At 31.5% G+C, this 17818-nt stretch overlaps 1 protein-coding gene across 2 annotated transcripts in view; it reads right to left on the minus strand.

Moving 5' to 3' along the window:
* Positions 1-883: 883 nt before the first annotated feature.
* Positions 884-17818, minus strand: part of LOC100169101 (cytosolic carboxypeptidase 1) — a 62825-nt gene continuing 45890 nt past the window's right edge. For both annotated transcript variants that reach the window (XM_008188674.3, XM_016807565.2), the window contains exons 20-24: positions 5406-5493; positions 3640-3804; positions 2651-2827; positions 1645-1778; positions 884-1013 (exon numbers count right to left, since the gene is read on the minus strand). In XM_008188674.3, coding sequence (XP_008186896.1) covers positions 965-1013; positions 1645-1778; positions 2651-2827; positions 3640-3804; positions 5406-5493 — 613 coding nt within the window. In that variant the 3' untranslated portion in view covers positions 884-964. The remainder of the gene's footprint in view (positions 1014-1644; positions 1779-2650; positions 2828-3639; positions 3805-5405; positions 5494-17818) is intronic.

The raw sequence follows: 17818 nt of genomic DNA on the forward strand, positions 1-17818 counted from the left end.
TTTAGCAACAGCGTTCAAAAGATTATAGGTTAAGTATAATTAAAATGCAATGACAATTTATGTATTTAAATTTAAAATAAGGTAAACATTATAATATAGAATACAATTTAGTTATGATTATAATAATAATTTAGTATGATTTGTGTTATAATTATTACAGTTAATTAGGTAATCAAAAACTTAATTTTAATATTCAGTTTTCAATGTTCAGTACTTCTGTATAAATTATTTCATAGGTATTAGTATTTTTATGTGAATAGTGTACCGTGTACAGTTTTTTTTTTATAACTTTACTAGTATAATTTATTTGTAAAAATTATATTGGTAGTATTGTATAATGTAAAAAATGTATAGGTATTGATACAAAAAGTAATAATTAAAATATGATAAAATTACGTTTTTTTTTTAAAAATAATTTCCAAAACATTTATATACAGATATTTGTAAAAATAAAACTGCATTAATTTGTTAAAATTAAATTTGTCACCTATTGATTACAAAAAAAAAGACATACCTATTAAGTATTCTGTATTAAGTTAGGTTTTAATTTGACATGATAGTGTTATAATTACTAATAAAATTTACCGTTTATACTGTGTATTTAAATGTAATTTCATTTATAATTTCTAAACTTATATCGATTATTATTTTTTTTTTTTTTAATGATTATGGAAAACTTATGGAAAAACATACAATTCATAAGAAAAAATTATTTGTTAACAAATCAGTACAAAATAAATATTTTAAGCGATTTAGCGCCGTGTTTGGCCGCGTATAGATTGGCTCTTATACAATAGTGAATAAATGTTATAAATAGTAAAAAATTAAGGAGCGTAACAAATTCATTGTTTTTTTTTTTAAAACTATTACAATTGTACAATAAACACAAACAAATTAAATTTAAATTAAAATAGGATTTATTTAATTTGTTAATTAAAGTCGATTACTTTCTTATAGGCAGTTTTCAATCTGAGTCTGACTGTTCTTCGTCTACAAAATCCATAGACTTTGAACTGGAAATATAAACAATTAAATTTATTGAATTAGAATTACCCACTAAAATCACTTGTGTATGATACACACAAATAATAATAATTTTATTTTGCCAAAAAAAATACGATTTTCAAAGAAACCTAATCGAATCTCGTGATAAATAAATGAATACAGAAAACTCGTTATGTCAAAACTCAATAGGAACAGAAACAAGTTCGAAAAGTCAAGTTTTATTTTATTGCAGTGGCGCATTTAGTATTTTTTGTAGGGGGCAAATGACAAGAACTTTAGCATACAGATTACGATGTAATAATTATAAAATAATAATACACGTGTATTTAAAGAGCCACGGGGGTGGATTTTTCCTCATATCCGCCCCGTAAATACGCCCTTGTGTTATTGTTATGATGGTAATTATTTCAAGAAGGATTTCAATCCGAGATTACGAAAAATTCGAGATATAAGTTCGACATAATAATAAAATCTACTTCACATATTTTATACATATTTTTATTTACAGACAGACAGTGTAAAGTTAAAAATAAATTGAATGTCCCTATTTTTCCGGTACTAAAATTTAAGTTAATACATTTACATAAGTACCTACCAGCTAGTTATTTTTAGTACCATTTAAAAACCATTTCAACATACCTCGCTGTTATTGTGGATAATCGATTGCTGGCGGGTAAACTCGCTCTCTTTTTCGTTTCTTCTTCTAACGAAGAAAGAGACATGCAGAAAGTCGACCCAATCTCTCTGAGTTGCCTTATCCCTAAATGATAACCCTGCAGAAAATAATTATAATAATTTATACTCAATGGCTATTAATAACGAATAATAACAATTGATATTTTGATACCGTCATAACTTTATTAGAGCCCGGAATTAAATACATTAAAAATTATGTTTTGAAAATAACCAACAATGCCCTAAAAAAATGCCTTTTCAACGCATTAATTTCCTTAAAAATTGATCTAAATTGTTTTGATAGGCAAAAGTGAAGCGAGAGTAAAACGACGGTTTAACATTCAGCAGTTTCAACACTTTAAAATTATAGTTTAACTAAGTTAATCACTAAACTTACAATAATAAAAAAACAAAATGTCGAACTCAAGCACACACGATAAATAAAACAGTAAATACTCGAAATAAATACCATCACGATGTACCTAACTATAAATTTATTTATTTATTAGAATATAAACGCCGAACGGCTATTAAAAAATACAATGGTTAAGATAATATGATACACTTAAAACAGAAATAGTGAAACAATGGTAAATATAACAGTTAAAACAATAAATTAATAATTTAAGTAAATGTAAATACTTATAGTACCTAGTTGAGCGCAGCTAACAAATATTATGAAAACAATATTTCTCTAAACAATGGTTTGAATTACTTAATTTGCACTAAAATCTCGTATTAATATACACTAAAAAAATTATAAAATGACTAGAAAATGCTAAAAAAAATTCAAAATAAAAGTTTCACCTTTGAAGTATCAGATTCTAATATATTATGTAATTAACTATATGCACTTGGAACGCATCGTTTTAAAATACCCAAAAAATTGAAACCCGTCTTGTGATTTTAGTATTTTACACAACTACAACACATTATTCAGTCTACAATCTAAAATACAATATGCTATTACTTTGTATTGTCCTTCGTCACAACCACAATAACTTGTCTCCAAAGTATAACTCCTTTTTACACCGTAGCTTCTCCAAACCGTTATTCTTGCAGTGGTTTCACGATTTCTTTCTACTTTGTAATTACATTGTGATAACGAGAACGATGGACAACAGTTTTGCATTACAATCGGTAATACCTGAAAAATACACATTAAGTAGGTACACACATGGTTAATTTTCAACAAATAATTTTGTGAAATAATATTTAAAAGAACACTATTTAAATGTAATTCATTATATTTTTAGTTTATAATATGAAATAATATTATTTTAATTACATACATTAAAATATTTGTAAGTACCACATAATTTACATCGAAAAATTTTAATTTAATTTAACAATAATCCATTACGAAAAATTATCGATAATACTATTATGACTCTTAAGTCTTTATAAATATTGTTAATGTAGGTATAATATAATTGTTTAAACTTTAACATTTTAATTTTAATTACTTTTTATAAATAATTAAAATGTAGAGAGTGAATACTTTTTAGATATTTATCAAAACAAGGGAGGTCACTGGTTTTTAAACGTGGTACACTGATAAATGTATATTACAGTAATTTACACACACGGACTAAGATATATATTAGTCCAATAGTCCGTTATGTCATTAATATATGCATTACGTGTCTCCATAGATTATAAATTAAACATGGATGAAGTTTCTCGCAGAAAATTACCGAAGAACTAATGTAAACTTGCACTCGTTTTTAACAAAATATATTCAGAGTAATATTTTTGTTGCGTTCAAAATAGTTTTTGTGTGCAACAATTATATTATATAAGTAGGTACCATAGCTTTTTAATTTAATGACACCTGTTACATCTAGCGGACCAGCTGACTTCTATATTACGCTTATTTTTTCTGTGTATAGGGAACATTAATTTTTAAAAAGAATATATTTTATGCGATTGAACTAGTTCATTCTTATAATGACTGACCATGAAATCCGTTTCATTTTCATACTTAGACAAGTCCATTCTTGACCAACTTTTTTTTGCCGAGCATCCATAAAAAAAACAATTTTTAGTGTTGGAATGACCATGGAAATCACAATACACATAGGGAACTTTTTTCATTACGTGTGTCATGTATTCCAAAATCCCCTGTAACATTAAAAATATTAGTTAATTTATGTTAATAATTATTCAACCATAAAATTAATTTCACTTTTAAATTATATATATTGTATATAAATATATATAATTACATAAAATCAACTTAAAGTTTTTAAGCAAAATATAATTATTGAATTAGTTGAGTGGTTATAAGAATAAAATAATATCAGATAAGGTATTTAAAATAACATTAATTAATGTGTCCTAGCATTGTTTGTAACAATTAACCGTAAAATTACATTTAACATTGAAAGATTAAAATCTTTTATTGTAATAATTCAGTTATAACTGTTGCTATATAAAGACCAATATTTCACTTGGTTTTATTGCGTAGTTACCTATAACTTACTAAGTTTTCAATATTTGTTAGAGTTATATTATCAACTAACTACATAAAGCCGAAAGGTTACATATTCTTAAATGTATAACCATAAGGCATAAATAATATAACTACATGTAACAATGTTATTAATTTAGATCAATTTAACCGGGGTTGTTTAATGTTTATTATCTGATTTAAACTATACAACTGAATTAGATAATATTATTTAAGTTTTAATCTGTCCATATAATGTATTAAATAAAAATAAGTAGGTACAACAGTGTTCACTCAATGTTATAAAGTGGGTACTTGAGAGGATGTCGGCACACCATTGATTGTTTTTGCTCTTGACCGACGCGTAACATAGCAAATTTATGTTTAGCAGAACTAACCACGTGTTGTTACTTTTAATATAAGAGTGAATTCACCTATTAATTATTATCGAACTGTAATCCAAGAACCTGTGTCCCTACGTTTGCTTTTATATTTTAATTTTTATACAATTTATAAGCATTTTTAAAGATTTTACGCGCTCATAACTTACATAAAAATTTAAATATCACAAAATAGCCAACGTAGAGATACAGGTAATTTTCTTAACTTAAAGTTTGATAATAGATGAATTCACGCCAATATTAAAAATAATAACTAAATAACACAGTGTTGGCTCTGCTAAATGTAAATTTGGTACGTTGCGCGTGTGGGCCAGATAGAGATAACAAAATATAGTGAGCTGATATATTATCCTCCCAAGTTATATTTTTAATATTTTGTTTTAATGCTTCAATTAAGTTATACTAACATTTTTGTTGCTTTTAGTTGAATAATGTTACAAACGCTATGTTATTTCATTGTGAGCTAATAACAATTGTAACATTTTACCAATAACAGTATAGCAGTATAAAAGTATATATATAGGTATATAATATATATACATGGACATATATATTATGTGTATAAATCGCAATTCATTGTCACACGTTAGGTATACTCTTTTTTAATGTAAGTATGCATTTTGTAACATAAATAAAGTAGGTATTTTGAAAAAGATTAATGGATTCTTTTTTGTCATTCCATACTATTCTGAATCCTAAGTATAGTATGTATAAAACACTTTTATTGGAAAACGATTGTACCAATAAGATAATTCTATTGTTACTTGTTATATCGATTTTTGTGTAAACACTTTTGACAGATTAAAATTGGATTGAATTTATAGACGCCCACACAATAAGTTATATGGTATATAATTATATGTCATATGTACCCGAGCATGAAATATTTCTGGATGCAGTTTTGGGTCGGGTGAACTCCATTTTCTGTTCAAGTCTTCGTTGGTTAAACCGCATCGGTGGCTAAAACATAATATAAAACGTCGTATCTATATATTCCGATCTCATTTTATTTTATAAAACACTATTATTGTATGTTTTCGTGTATTTTCACGTACATGGCGCCAACGGATTTATCGATAATAAAATCGCATTCAAGGGATTCGACGATTTGGCGCCAGACAAACCTTTTCGCCGCAGGAAGCCCTTATGCAAAGATAATATGAAATTCGCAAACCGGTGACCCAAAAGTGGGTGCGCCGGTGCGGTATTGTTAAACGTGAGTTAACGATAATAACATAATATTATAATACGATATTATATTGTACAATAATCAATCACAATATGATATTATAAGTCAGATTGTCGCAGTATCTTTTACCACAATATAACAATATTAGGAATACATATTTTATTATTGTTCATTAAAATATGTACCTAGTAACATAATATTATAATATAATATAATATAATAAGCACCGGCATTCCACATTCGTGATCTTGTCGAAAGTGAACTGAAAATATTATTTAGTTGGAGATTTACTACAACTACTAACGTAATAAGTATATATTATAACGTTCCTGTTGCAGAGTTTTAATAACACCTGCAGCTGGTCCCACGCCGATTACATACCGAATTTCATATATTATTTTGGCTTTGTAAAGGTTTCTATAATATGATAAGTCTATAAGTGGCGCCAACTAAATAGAGCACCATTATTTACAAAAAAAAAACATCATTAATATCTCAGTGCGTGCTTGTGCAGCAGTGATATAATATAATCTATAGGTACAGCTTGCAGACGAGCATAACACGTTTTTTTTATTCCAAGACTTTTGATCATCGAGCGGTCATTTTCTATTTTTTAATATTAACGTTATATACTGCGAACAAGCGATTGTCCAATTATCACAACAGAAAACGCATTACGAATAAAATACGTGCCTAGGCTGCAAGCATAAATGTCCGCTCGGTGGAAATTTTTTTTTTCAACGGCTCAATAGTTGATGACATAATAATAATATATCTAATTCGATTCTATACAGCGTGTGCGCAGAAACAACGACGCACGGAAAATGTCACGGACATTTAAAACGAGACGGAAAACAATGAGGGAATTTTAATAATAATAACATCACCACCGCGGTGCTTCGAGAAAAGTCCAACGCGCCTAGTTCAGATAATAATATGAATGCGTCGAAGAATCTCCAATACGATCGTGGGAATTTTATTTATAATATTATTATTCTCGCCGTCGGTGTTGGTTTTTTTTATACATATTTTTTAATCCGTTGTTCGCGCGCGCCAATCGGCCGCCGGGTGTTTACATATATTATAATAATTAATTTGTAGGTACATCTATAGTGTACCTATCTATACACGTTCGTTTGACCATATACTATGCTCCGAGATATCAGACGTAATTCAATGCCGGTTGTATACGTAGTATTTACAATATAGGATTCGTTTGTGGCTGATGATAATTACAAAACCATTCCGCATAGGACGAACCTCGCGCACAAGGCGCATCAATGGTATAGGTATATACAGCGTGTCCTAAAAGTCCCGTATCGTCCTATATTAGTTTCTGTGTGACGAATCGATTTATCTATATTATATTCAAATGCGGGATTTTCTTACATAGTAATAAAAACAATTCGAAATTTTCCAAAAAAAATGTTTTCAAACAACCAAGTTTTCTAATATTTACACGTTCATTTTACTATAAATAGGTACCTACACCATGCTCTGAGAGGTCGGGCGTAATTCGATGCCGGTTGGATACATGGTGTTTATAATATAGGATTCGTTTGCGGATGATGATAGCGACAAAAACATTCCGCATAGGATGAACCTCGCGCATAAGGCGCATCAATGGGTATAGGTATAGTGTATCCAAAAAGTTACGTATATCACCCTATATTAGTGTCGGTGTATCAAATCGATATTATATTCAAATGCTGAGTCCAAAAAAATTGTCCAAAAAATGTTTTCATACAATTCAGTTTTTTTTAATTTTCAAGAGCCATTATTTTTTTAATATTTTTTAAAACAGTTAAAAAAATAACGTATTATAATTTAGTGAAAAGCTACCGATTCAAAACGGCAAATTAAGTTTTTGATTTTCTAAGAATAATATTTAGGTACTTATATGTTAGGGAGACACGAATCACATGATTCATTATAGCATAAATCATTATAATCAATCTCGACCTACGCCTACAGAGAATCGTTTGCGAATTATTTGTCCATCTAAGTTTAATACTATATAGGTGTCGACACAATATATACCTACAGAAACGCATCCAAACAATAACGCCGTTTAGAGGACACATCGCGGGTATACTATCTGCAGGCTGCAAACGCATTAACGATCAAAATCATCGGAAGAAAACGACCCGATCGCAGTCGTCCTCGGGCTAGTAGATTTTTAATTACACGACGGAAATTGGAGGTATTATTATTTTATAATTTTTCTAGTGACCGCGTCTCGTGGCGCGGGCTTAAACGTTATAATATTATACCAATTATTATATACCTAGGTATAGTGTTATTATAATATACAACATCACTCGTCATCACTCACAGGTCATTATTGCTGTAGTGTATAATATATAATATTTTTCTTATATAGAATTTAATGGTTTCCAGAGTTGACCGAGGGCCAATAATGTGGCGGTGCCCGCGGTCTGAAATATTAAATTATGTCTGTGCAGCCGTCGATCGGACCGGGGAAATCTTAACGACCTCCCGGGGGGGTTTATCGGGTTATCATGACTCATTATAGCTCACACCGCGCGGTGGTGTTATTATTATTATTATTATTATTACCGTCATCGATTTGTTACGGACACGGAAAGCTCTGAATACACAATCGTTGTACGGAGGGTATTTTTATATATTTTTTTTAATCTCATTACTGCGATCACACGATGATGGACCCGATGAAGAATACATCTATACATAATAATGCGTATAATATAATATGTATGATTTATTATAAATCTATATGGCCGGCCCTCGGGAATCGCAGATGCGCAGTCAAAGTGCCTTGAACTCGAATCGTGTAATATATCGCGAAGTCCTCGCGGTGTATAATGCTAATAATATTAAATAGCCGATCTGACGTCATAATAATAACAAAAAAATTACTGCACATTTTTCACACAGAGCGCGAATAACAATCGAAATAAAAGAAACACTGAGCATAGCTGTTACCGTTGCATTCGCCTTATTCAATATAATACCACTAGGTATTATAATAATGATGCGATGTACGGACAACGGTGTGCCTATTATGTCATTAAATAAAATATCTATAAGACGCACTCGTACATGGACAAATATAGGTGCCTACTTAGGAGTGATGATTGTTTTCTATTCAGGTTATTTAAACATACCGCGAGGTATATAATTAAAATGCTATAGTGAATATTTTATTTTGCACTGCTACTGTTAACGATGCATATACGCGGTACCCACGAATTAAGATATACCTTAATAAATAGGTACCTATATATAATATAGTATACTTAATTCGTGACGGTGCCTATATAGGTACCTATATCTAGAACTACGTATCCGACATGCATATTGTACGCCAGTGGTTTCAAACTCAAATTACCAACAGGACATATATTATTTTAACGTCAGAGGTCACTTCTTTTTTTTATTCTTCTTAATAATGAAAAATAAATGAAGACAATAATACATTTGTATTTTCTTCTATTAATTATAAATTATAATTATTATAATACACTCCGAACTGTATATTTAATACTATAGGTATTACAAAGATATTGATTATTTTGTATAATACTATTATTTATTTTATTTATGTATCGATTTTACAATGGGTTTTTTTTATTTTTTTTATGTCCATCATCACAATTGGGGTAGTAAAACTCTTGTTCGATGCGGCAAAGTAAATCTAGTTGGTGCTTCATGAGATCAAAATATAAAATTTTCAATATTTTAAGGAAAAAATAAAATAAAATTAAAGAAAACCGGTAATGTTTACGTTTTCGACAAACTAGATTTTGGTTTTTGGTGTAGCTCTAGAAGTTACAACAAATCACTGTAAACTTTCACTGAATATTTATATTAGTATTTTTTATAGGTACACAATAAAATTTTCAAAATATGTTGACTTGTTTTTAGCGGTTTAAAAACATTTTCAGTTTCCAATTGTCTTAGTTTTTTTTTCTATAAATGTCAATTAAATTGTATTTGTTAGGTCAAAAAGCTTGAAAATGTAATATATGTATTGTTAAAATAATGACATATGAGAAATATTAAAAATATAATATAGTCACAATTTTTTTTATAAGCACTTAAAGTTCGAATTTTGACAAAATACGTAAAAATCACGAAAATGTGCAAATTATTTTGAGTTAGATATTCATAGAAATATTTCTTTTTAAATCTTGATTTGAAAATTTAATTCAAGATTCCTCATAGGTTTGTCTACCTCTATCAAAAAAAAATCTTTACTAGAAAGTCAAATTAGCTAATTTTCAACAGACATTTTAAATTTTCAATTTTTTTAGTTTTTTATTCTATAAATGTAAATAAAATTGTATTGTTGAGTCAAAAAGTGTGAAAATTTTCATACAATGCTCTTGATATATTGGTACAATAGCAGTTGAAAAATATTAAAAATATACAGGCACACATTTTTTTATAAGTATTTAAAGATAAAATTTTGACAATATTTATAAAATTTTAAATTTTAAAACGATTTTCTAGTTAAAAAATTATTAAATTTTAAAATTTTACAACTAAAGATTGAAAATGTTAAACAAGGTTCCACATAAGTAGGTAAATAAATAACTTTATTCACAATAACATCATAAAATATACTTGGTAATATATTATCATTGAGTCAGCCTATTTAACTCAGTTTAAGTAAATCTCTTTTCGTTGAGAGAGTCTATAGTAAAGAGTCTTCTAAGGAGCAACTTGTAGTGTAGGATGTGTAGGTAGGTACTATTATATATGGGTACATAATTCGTATTGTTAATTATAATTACAATATTATATTATATATTATCCAATGCTAATATTGTTCATACCTACGTTAAGTTTAACATTTCTAATTATAAGTCAACGAGTCATTATTATGTTTTTTTAATAATGTAGTATTACACTATATACTATACTACAGGTCATTTAGAATTAATTATTCATTAAGTACTTGTACGGTTATTTTATAACATACAATTAACATCTTATTTGTTTTTGAGTTGGGATTACACGCGTCTTCTTATCATGTATTTTTTCGTTTGAGTGTGAACTGTCAGACGCACATAATATTACCATCGTACTTGTTTCATTTGTGCAGAGGGAAGATAGCACCACATAGTAATATATAAATGTTTGTACACCTACGCCGACGCGTTTCCATTGTTCTCGACGAATAAAATTGTAAGCGCATTTCAAACAGTCCGCTACAATAGACTCGTACGCGACCGAGGAGACGGAGTGCGTTTCCGGTAATCATTCATATCCTTAAACACACACACACAAACGCGCCGGACGCCGCGTATAGTTGTTGGTCCAGTGTCTCTCAAAACAGCCACTAAATTCGATACAAAACACAACACACATCTCGAGAGGACGATATATATAGAAACGTCCGGAAAACAAAATGGGAACCCCTGTGCACTTTTCCGGAACCGGACTGTTTCCGGCGGCGAACGGAAATTCGCGGCAGACGTCTGCAGCAGGACGCAGAGGGACACTCTGCAGCCGTTCGACTAATTGCTCATTCATCGAACGCTCCGCGGAGTGTAATAACTCTCGCGCTGCAACCCGGCGGTGACGCGACGAGGTGCGTTTGTGTTGTCAATGTATAATAATTTATGACAATTATTGTATTGTAATTTCCATTCCGGAGTCGTGTGCGTTATTATTTTTATAAGATACCCAATTCACGTCCGCCCGCGAGGATCCAACGAGTGCGCTAAGACGCGGTTCGAACGACCCCAAGGTTACGCGTGTACGTACGATAATATAATATACCTAATACAAGAATGGGAAAATAAAATCCTTATACGATTATTATTAATATTAATATTATATAGATATTCATAACTTCTCCGTCCGTATGTATATATTGTGGACGACTCGTGATTTGACTTATTCCGATAGATAAATAACTCTATATAGGTACCTACGGTGGGAAGACAGTAATATTAAATACAATGCGTATCGTAATACGTACACAAATGCATCTCCCTAGCCTATGTTATGTATGTAAATATTAACTTGGGACACACACGTTTTTTTTCCTACAATGACGAGTGTTTTAAAAATGCTAAACGAGTGTGTACATGTTAGCCAACCCGTCGGGTGGACTTCCGTTGTAGGCATACCAAGTCAGACGTGAAAATTATTAAAGAAAAAAAAACTCATGATCAAATATCAAAGGGTAGTCTAGACGTTGTGAATTAATGACATTTAAATATATAATAATGTCGTAGGGTACCCGCGTGAATATTAACTTACTATTTTAACTATTCGTTAAAAGAATACGTAATTACGTATATTTTTTGTATGTGAAGGTTAGTTTAGGTTACTCGGACGTTTTTAGTTAGAAAATTACATTTCATGTGTTGGAGAATCACATCATATAAGAATAGAAAGATACATTCATAGAAAATTAAACAAATTTGATAATAATCTTAAAATAATAATAATTTTAGATTCTGAGCGGAGCAACGAATGTATTGGTTTTACAATGACGTGTGTTTTTTTTTGGTCGGTCGTCGCTTTTGGGAGCAGTACAAATTTTCAAAATCTTAAATGTTAGGGGATGTTACCGGGGAGGGGGGGAATATAAATCACTTTTAAAATAATTTCTAGACAATGTCACAGTGATATAGCTTTTAATACATTCTGACACTTTTTGAGTTTTTTTGGAGACATTTGAAGCTTTGGATTTTTTAGTTCATTTCAGCTTATGTTTTTTTCTTAATTTAAAATCTTCAAAATCTAGTGCTAAGTTGGGCTTACCGGAACTATAAAAAAAATGATCACGTAAAGACACATTGGTTTTTTATAATGACGTTTTCAATATTGACTTCCACTACAGCTGATTACAGTAATATACAAAATAATAATATCAACAACTGAATAACATATCATTTAGAAATATACATATAACTTCAAAATAATGTTCATCAGAATAGAAAATTACTATGAGCGTAATTTAGGTGTAAAGTTAGGGTTAATCACTTGTACTTTGTGTCTCATTTAGAATGCATTCTTCGAAAAGCTATATTAGGGTAAGAACCTATATATATTTTATAGTCATAACATTTTCGTGACTTTTTTACTTACTTACCTAATACTGTTATTTAAATCGATACCAACGAGTATGACTTGTTTTTAAAATCTGACGTAAAATCAATTTCACAGACACAATTTCCGTTCCCTCTATTTTATATTTATGAACTAAAAACTAAATTTTAAATTGTATAACACTATAACTATATAACTCAAGCAGTTAAACCCATGGGCATATAATATAGAATAGTTAGAGTCTCGATCCTATGAAAACGATGTAAAATAAAATGTGTACAAAACATAGTATAGTTTTATACGCTTAAATAGATTAATTGAAGACAGTGTATTAAAAAAACTATATTAATTTTTTACGAGCGTTGGAAGTTCAAATGTCGAGAAAATATTATTAGGTATCATACGAGTATTATTATTTTAAAGCAATCCCGACAGAAGAAAATAAAAGCAACTTTATAACGCACAGATAAGTCAAAATATTATACGATATGCATATTGAAATCAATTATTCGTAAAGCAATCATTTATACTAGATAATACTGTGATTATTACAAGTAGATACACAATACAAACGAGATGGCTGGAATCGCGTGAGGCATACGTATAATCTTGAAACACGAATGGTGCAGTACAATATTTTATGTATATTGCATAGCGAGTCATATTATTATCATGACGATAAGACGGGAACAGACTAATATTTCAATATATTATATATTATTCGTACCTATTCACTCGTCAGCGTTTCCGTTATAATATTATCATTAACAGCTCGTTGTAAACTTGTCACCCGATATGCGCACAAATTATACAAATAAAGAGTCATCGATCGACAGGCGCACGCTGTACATGTATAATCGACCAGCACGCAATACACCTGCTGCAGCACCGTTAAAGCGATGGTTATTATTTGTTTTCAGGCAGGTAAAATTACTGAAATTTCGCATAATAGCAAACGATAACCGGTGATAATAACAATTATTAACATTATATAGGACCTGGGTGTGTCGTAGTCAAGGTGGGTGGGGGACTTATATATATATAGGGTTGAGCTCACCTCCGTCCGCGCAATTTTAGATGGATTTTTTTTTATAGTCTGATTAGATAATTTAAAAAGAATGATATTATTATCTGAGGTTACTTTGTTTCTTGCGGTTAACATTTTGAAGGTGCATCGGTTTACTAGGTAACCTTTCTGTAAAAAATAAACTCTCCTAAAGAACCGTGTCATACATTTTTTTTTATTGAATTCTTGACTGGATAACCAGCGCGGTAACGTTATACAGTTCAATAAAGGTATTTAATATTCATGTGTTATATTCATATCATACATCGGAGCCGCAAACGGTGCATAATAATATGTGCAATTATAAAATATTAGGTAGGTATTAGCTGATATATAATTTCAGACTGAGTACAATGCTCAGTGCACTCATAATATGTTATACACGAGATCAAACAAGATGTTGTTAAACTATATATCTCGAGTATCTACGTCTATCATACCCACACACCCACCAAAAAATGTTGTAAAGTATCATCACAAACGTAGTAATTATTTAGTTAATTACGTTTTAAATTATGACTTACGACGATTTATGAGAGGGATACTGTAAATTTTTTAACTTGCACTATTTGATTATTAAAAATATAATTTTTGGTTATCAGATCTTAAACATTGAAAAAAAAGTCATGGGGGATCTTTCCTCCTCATCCACCCCGTTCGACCGCCACTGGGGTCTGTCCAAAATAATTCAGGGACACGACCGCAGTTTTCACCACAAAACTCGGTACCTACTACCTACACTCGTGGTCCGCACATACCGCACGTCATAACCTCTACCTACACTTCACGACCACGTGCGTTGGGCAGGTTGACACTGCATAATATCGTCGAGCGAACCGTTCAATACACGGTTAATACCCATCATCACCGATATTATAATACGCCTGTAATATTACAAACAATCGTCGCTTATACCAGCTATATAAGTTTATTACTGATTACGTTTTTGGTCGTGTTCGCCGTACGGTCGGCGCGGCGGCGGGAGGCGCTCGTGAGAATGAGGAAAACGCAGAACGAGAAGCCGTTGGCGCGGTGGCAGGATAAGCGGGGGAGGGGGGGGAGAGCGAAAAAAAATTGCTGGACACGAAATACGTCGAAAAGGTCGCCGAACCGGCGGTGGATGGCCGCTCGTGGACGCACACGAGGCAGTGTTGTATAGGTATATAATATTAGGTATATAATATACCTAGGTACACACACACACACACACACACATACACGTATGTATATAATACTTCTTAGAGTAATTTATACCCGCACCATGATGTAACGCGACGATGCTAATTACCCGGCTGTATGTGTCCGTGTGCGTTTAGAACAATGCGCACACTTATCTCTCTCTAAGAACTGTACGCGCACATAATATCATATAGGTGTATACACGCTCCAGTACACATAATATAATATTATGTGTGTATTTATGTGTGTACTGGAGCGTGTATACACCTATATGATATTATGTGCGCGTACAGTTCTTAGAGAGAGATAAGTGTGCGCATTGTTCTAAACGCACACGGACACATACAGCCGGGTAATTAGCATCGTCGCGTTACATCATGGTGCGGGTATAAATTACTCTAAGAAGTATTATATACATACGTGTATGTGTGTGTGTGTGTGTGTGTGTGTGTGTGTGTGTGTGTGTACCTAGGTATATTATATACCTAATATTATATACCTATACAACACTGCCTCGTGTGCGTCCACGAGCGGCCATCCACCGCCGGTTCGGCGACCTTTTCGACGTATTTCGTGTCCAGCAATTTTTTTTCGCTCTCCCCCCCCCTCCCCCGCTTATCCTGCCACCGCGCCAACGGCTTCTCGTTCTGCGTTTTCCTCATTCTCACGAGCGCCTCCCGCCGCCGCGCCGACCGTACGGCGAACACGACCAAAAACGTAATCAGTAATAAACTTATATAGCTGGTATAAGCGACGATTGTTTGTAATATTACAGGCGTATTATAATATCGGTGATGATGGGTATTAACCGTGTATTGAACGGTTCGCTCGACGATATTATGCAGTGTCAACCTGCCCAACGCACGTGGTCGTGAAGTGTAGGTAGAGGTTATGACGTGCGGTATGTGCGGACCACGAGTGTAGGTAGTAGGTACCGAGTTTTGTGGTGAAAACTGCGGTCGTGTCCCTGAATTATTTTGGACAGACCCCAGTGGCGGTCGAACGGGGAGGTTGAGGAGGAAAGATCCCCCATGACTTTTTTTTCAATGTTTAAGATCTGATAACCAAAAATTATATTTTTAATAATCAATTAATAGTGCATGTTAAAAAATTTACAGTATCCCTCTCATAAATCATCGTAAGTCATAGTTTAAAACGTAATTAACTAAATAATTACTACGTTTGTGATGATACTTTACAACATTTTTTGGTGGGTGTGTGGGTATGATAGACGTAGATACTCGAGATATATAGTTTAACAACATCTTGTTTGATCTCGTGTATAACATATTATGAGTGCACTGAGCATTGTACTCAGTCTGAAATTATATATCAGCTAATACCTACCTAATATTTTATAATTGCACATATTATTATGCACCGTTTGCGGCTCCGATGTATGATATGAATATAACACATAAATATTAAATACCTTTATTGAACTGTATAACGTTACCGCGCTGGTTATCCAGTCAAGAATTCAATAAAAAAAAATGTATGACACGGTTCTTTAGGAGAGTTTATTTTTTACAGAAAGGTTACCTAGTAAACCGATGCACCTTCAAAATGTTAACTGCAAGAAACAAAGTAACCTCAGATAATAATATCATTCTTTTTAAATTATCTAATCAGACTATAAAAAAAAATCCATCTAAAATTGCGCGGACGGAGGTGAGCTCAACCCTATATATATATAAGTCCCCCACCCACCTTGACTACGACACACCCAGGTCCTATATAATGTTAATAATTGTTATCATCACCGGTTATCGTTTGCTATTATGCGCAATTTCAGTAATTTTACCTGCCTGAAAACAAATAATAACCATCGCTTTAACGGTGCTGCAGCAGGTGTATTGCGTGCTGGTCGATTATACATGTACAGCGTGCGCTTGTCGATCGATGACTCTTTATTTGTATAATTTGTGCGCATATCGGGTGACAAGTTTACAACGAGCTGTTAATGATAATATTATAACGGAAACGCTGACGAGTGAATAGGTACGAAAAATATATAATATATTGAAATATTAGTCTGTTCCCGTCTTATCGTCATGATAATAATATGACTCGCTATGCAATATACATAAATTATTGTACTGCACCATTCGTGTTTCAAGATTATACGTATGCCTCACGCGATTCCAGCCATCTCGTTTGTATTGTGTATCTACTTGTAATAATCACAGTATTATCTAGTATAAATGATTGCTTTACGAATAATTGATTTCAATATGCATATCGTATAATATTTTGACTTATCTGTGCGTTATAAAGTTGCTTTTATTTTCTTCTGTCGGGATTGCTTTAAAATAATAATACTCGTATGATACCTAATAATATTTTCTCGACATTTGAACTTCCAACGCTCGTAAAAAATTAATATAGTTTTTTTAATACACTGTCTTCAATTAATCTATTTAAGCGTATAAAACTATACTATGTTTTGTACACATTTTATTTTACATCGTTTTCATAAGATCGAGGCTCTAACTATTCTATATTATGTGCCCATGGGTTTAACTGCTTGAGTTATATAGTTATAGTGTTATACAATTTAAAATTTAGTTTTTAGTTCATAAATATAAAATAGAGGGAACGGAAATTGTGTCTGTGAAATTGATTTTACGTCAGATTTTAAAAACAAGTCATACTCGTTGGTATCGATTTAAATAACAGTATTAGGTAAGTAAGTAAAAAAGTCACGAAAATGTTATGACTATTATATATATATATAGGTTCTTACCCTAATATAGCTTTTCGAAGAATGCATTCTAAATGAGACACAATCAAAAGTG

Source organism: Acyrthosiphon pisum, chromosome A1, assembly GCF_005508785.2.
Source record: "Acyrthosiphon pisum isolate AL4f chromosome A1, pea_aphid_22Mar2018_4r6ur, whole genome shotgun sequence".
Classification (NCBI taxonomy): Eukaryota; Metazoa; Arthropoda; class Insecta; order Hemiptera; family Aphididae; genus Acyrthosiphon; species Acyrthosiphon pisum.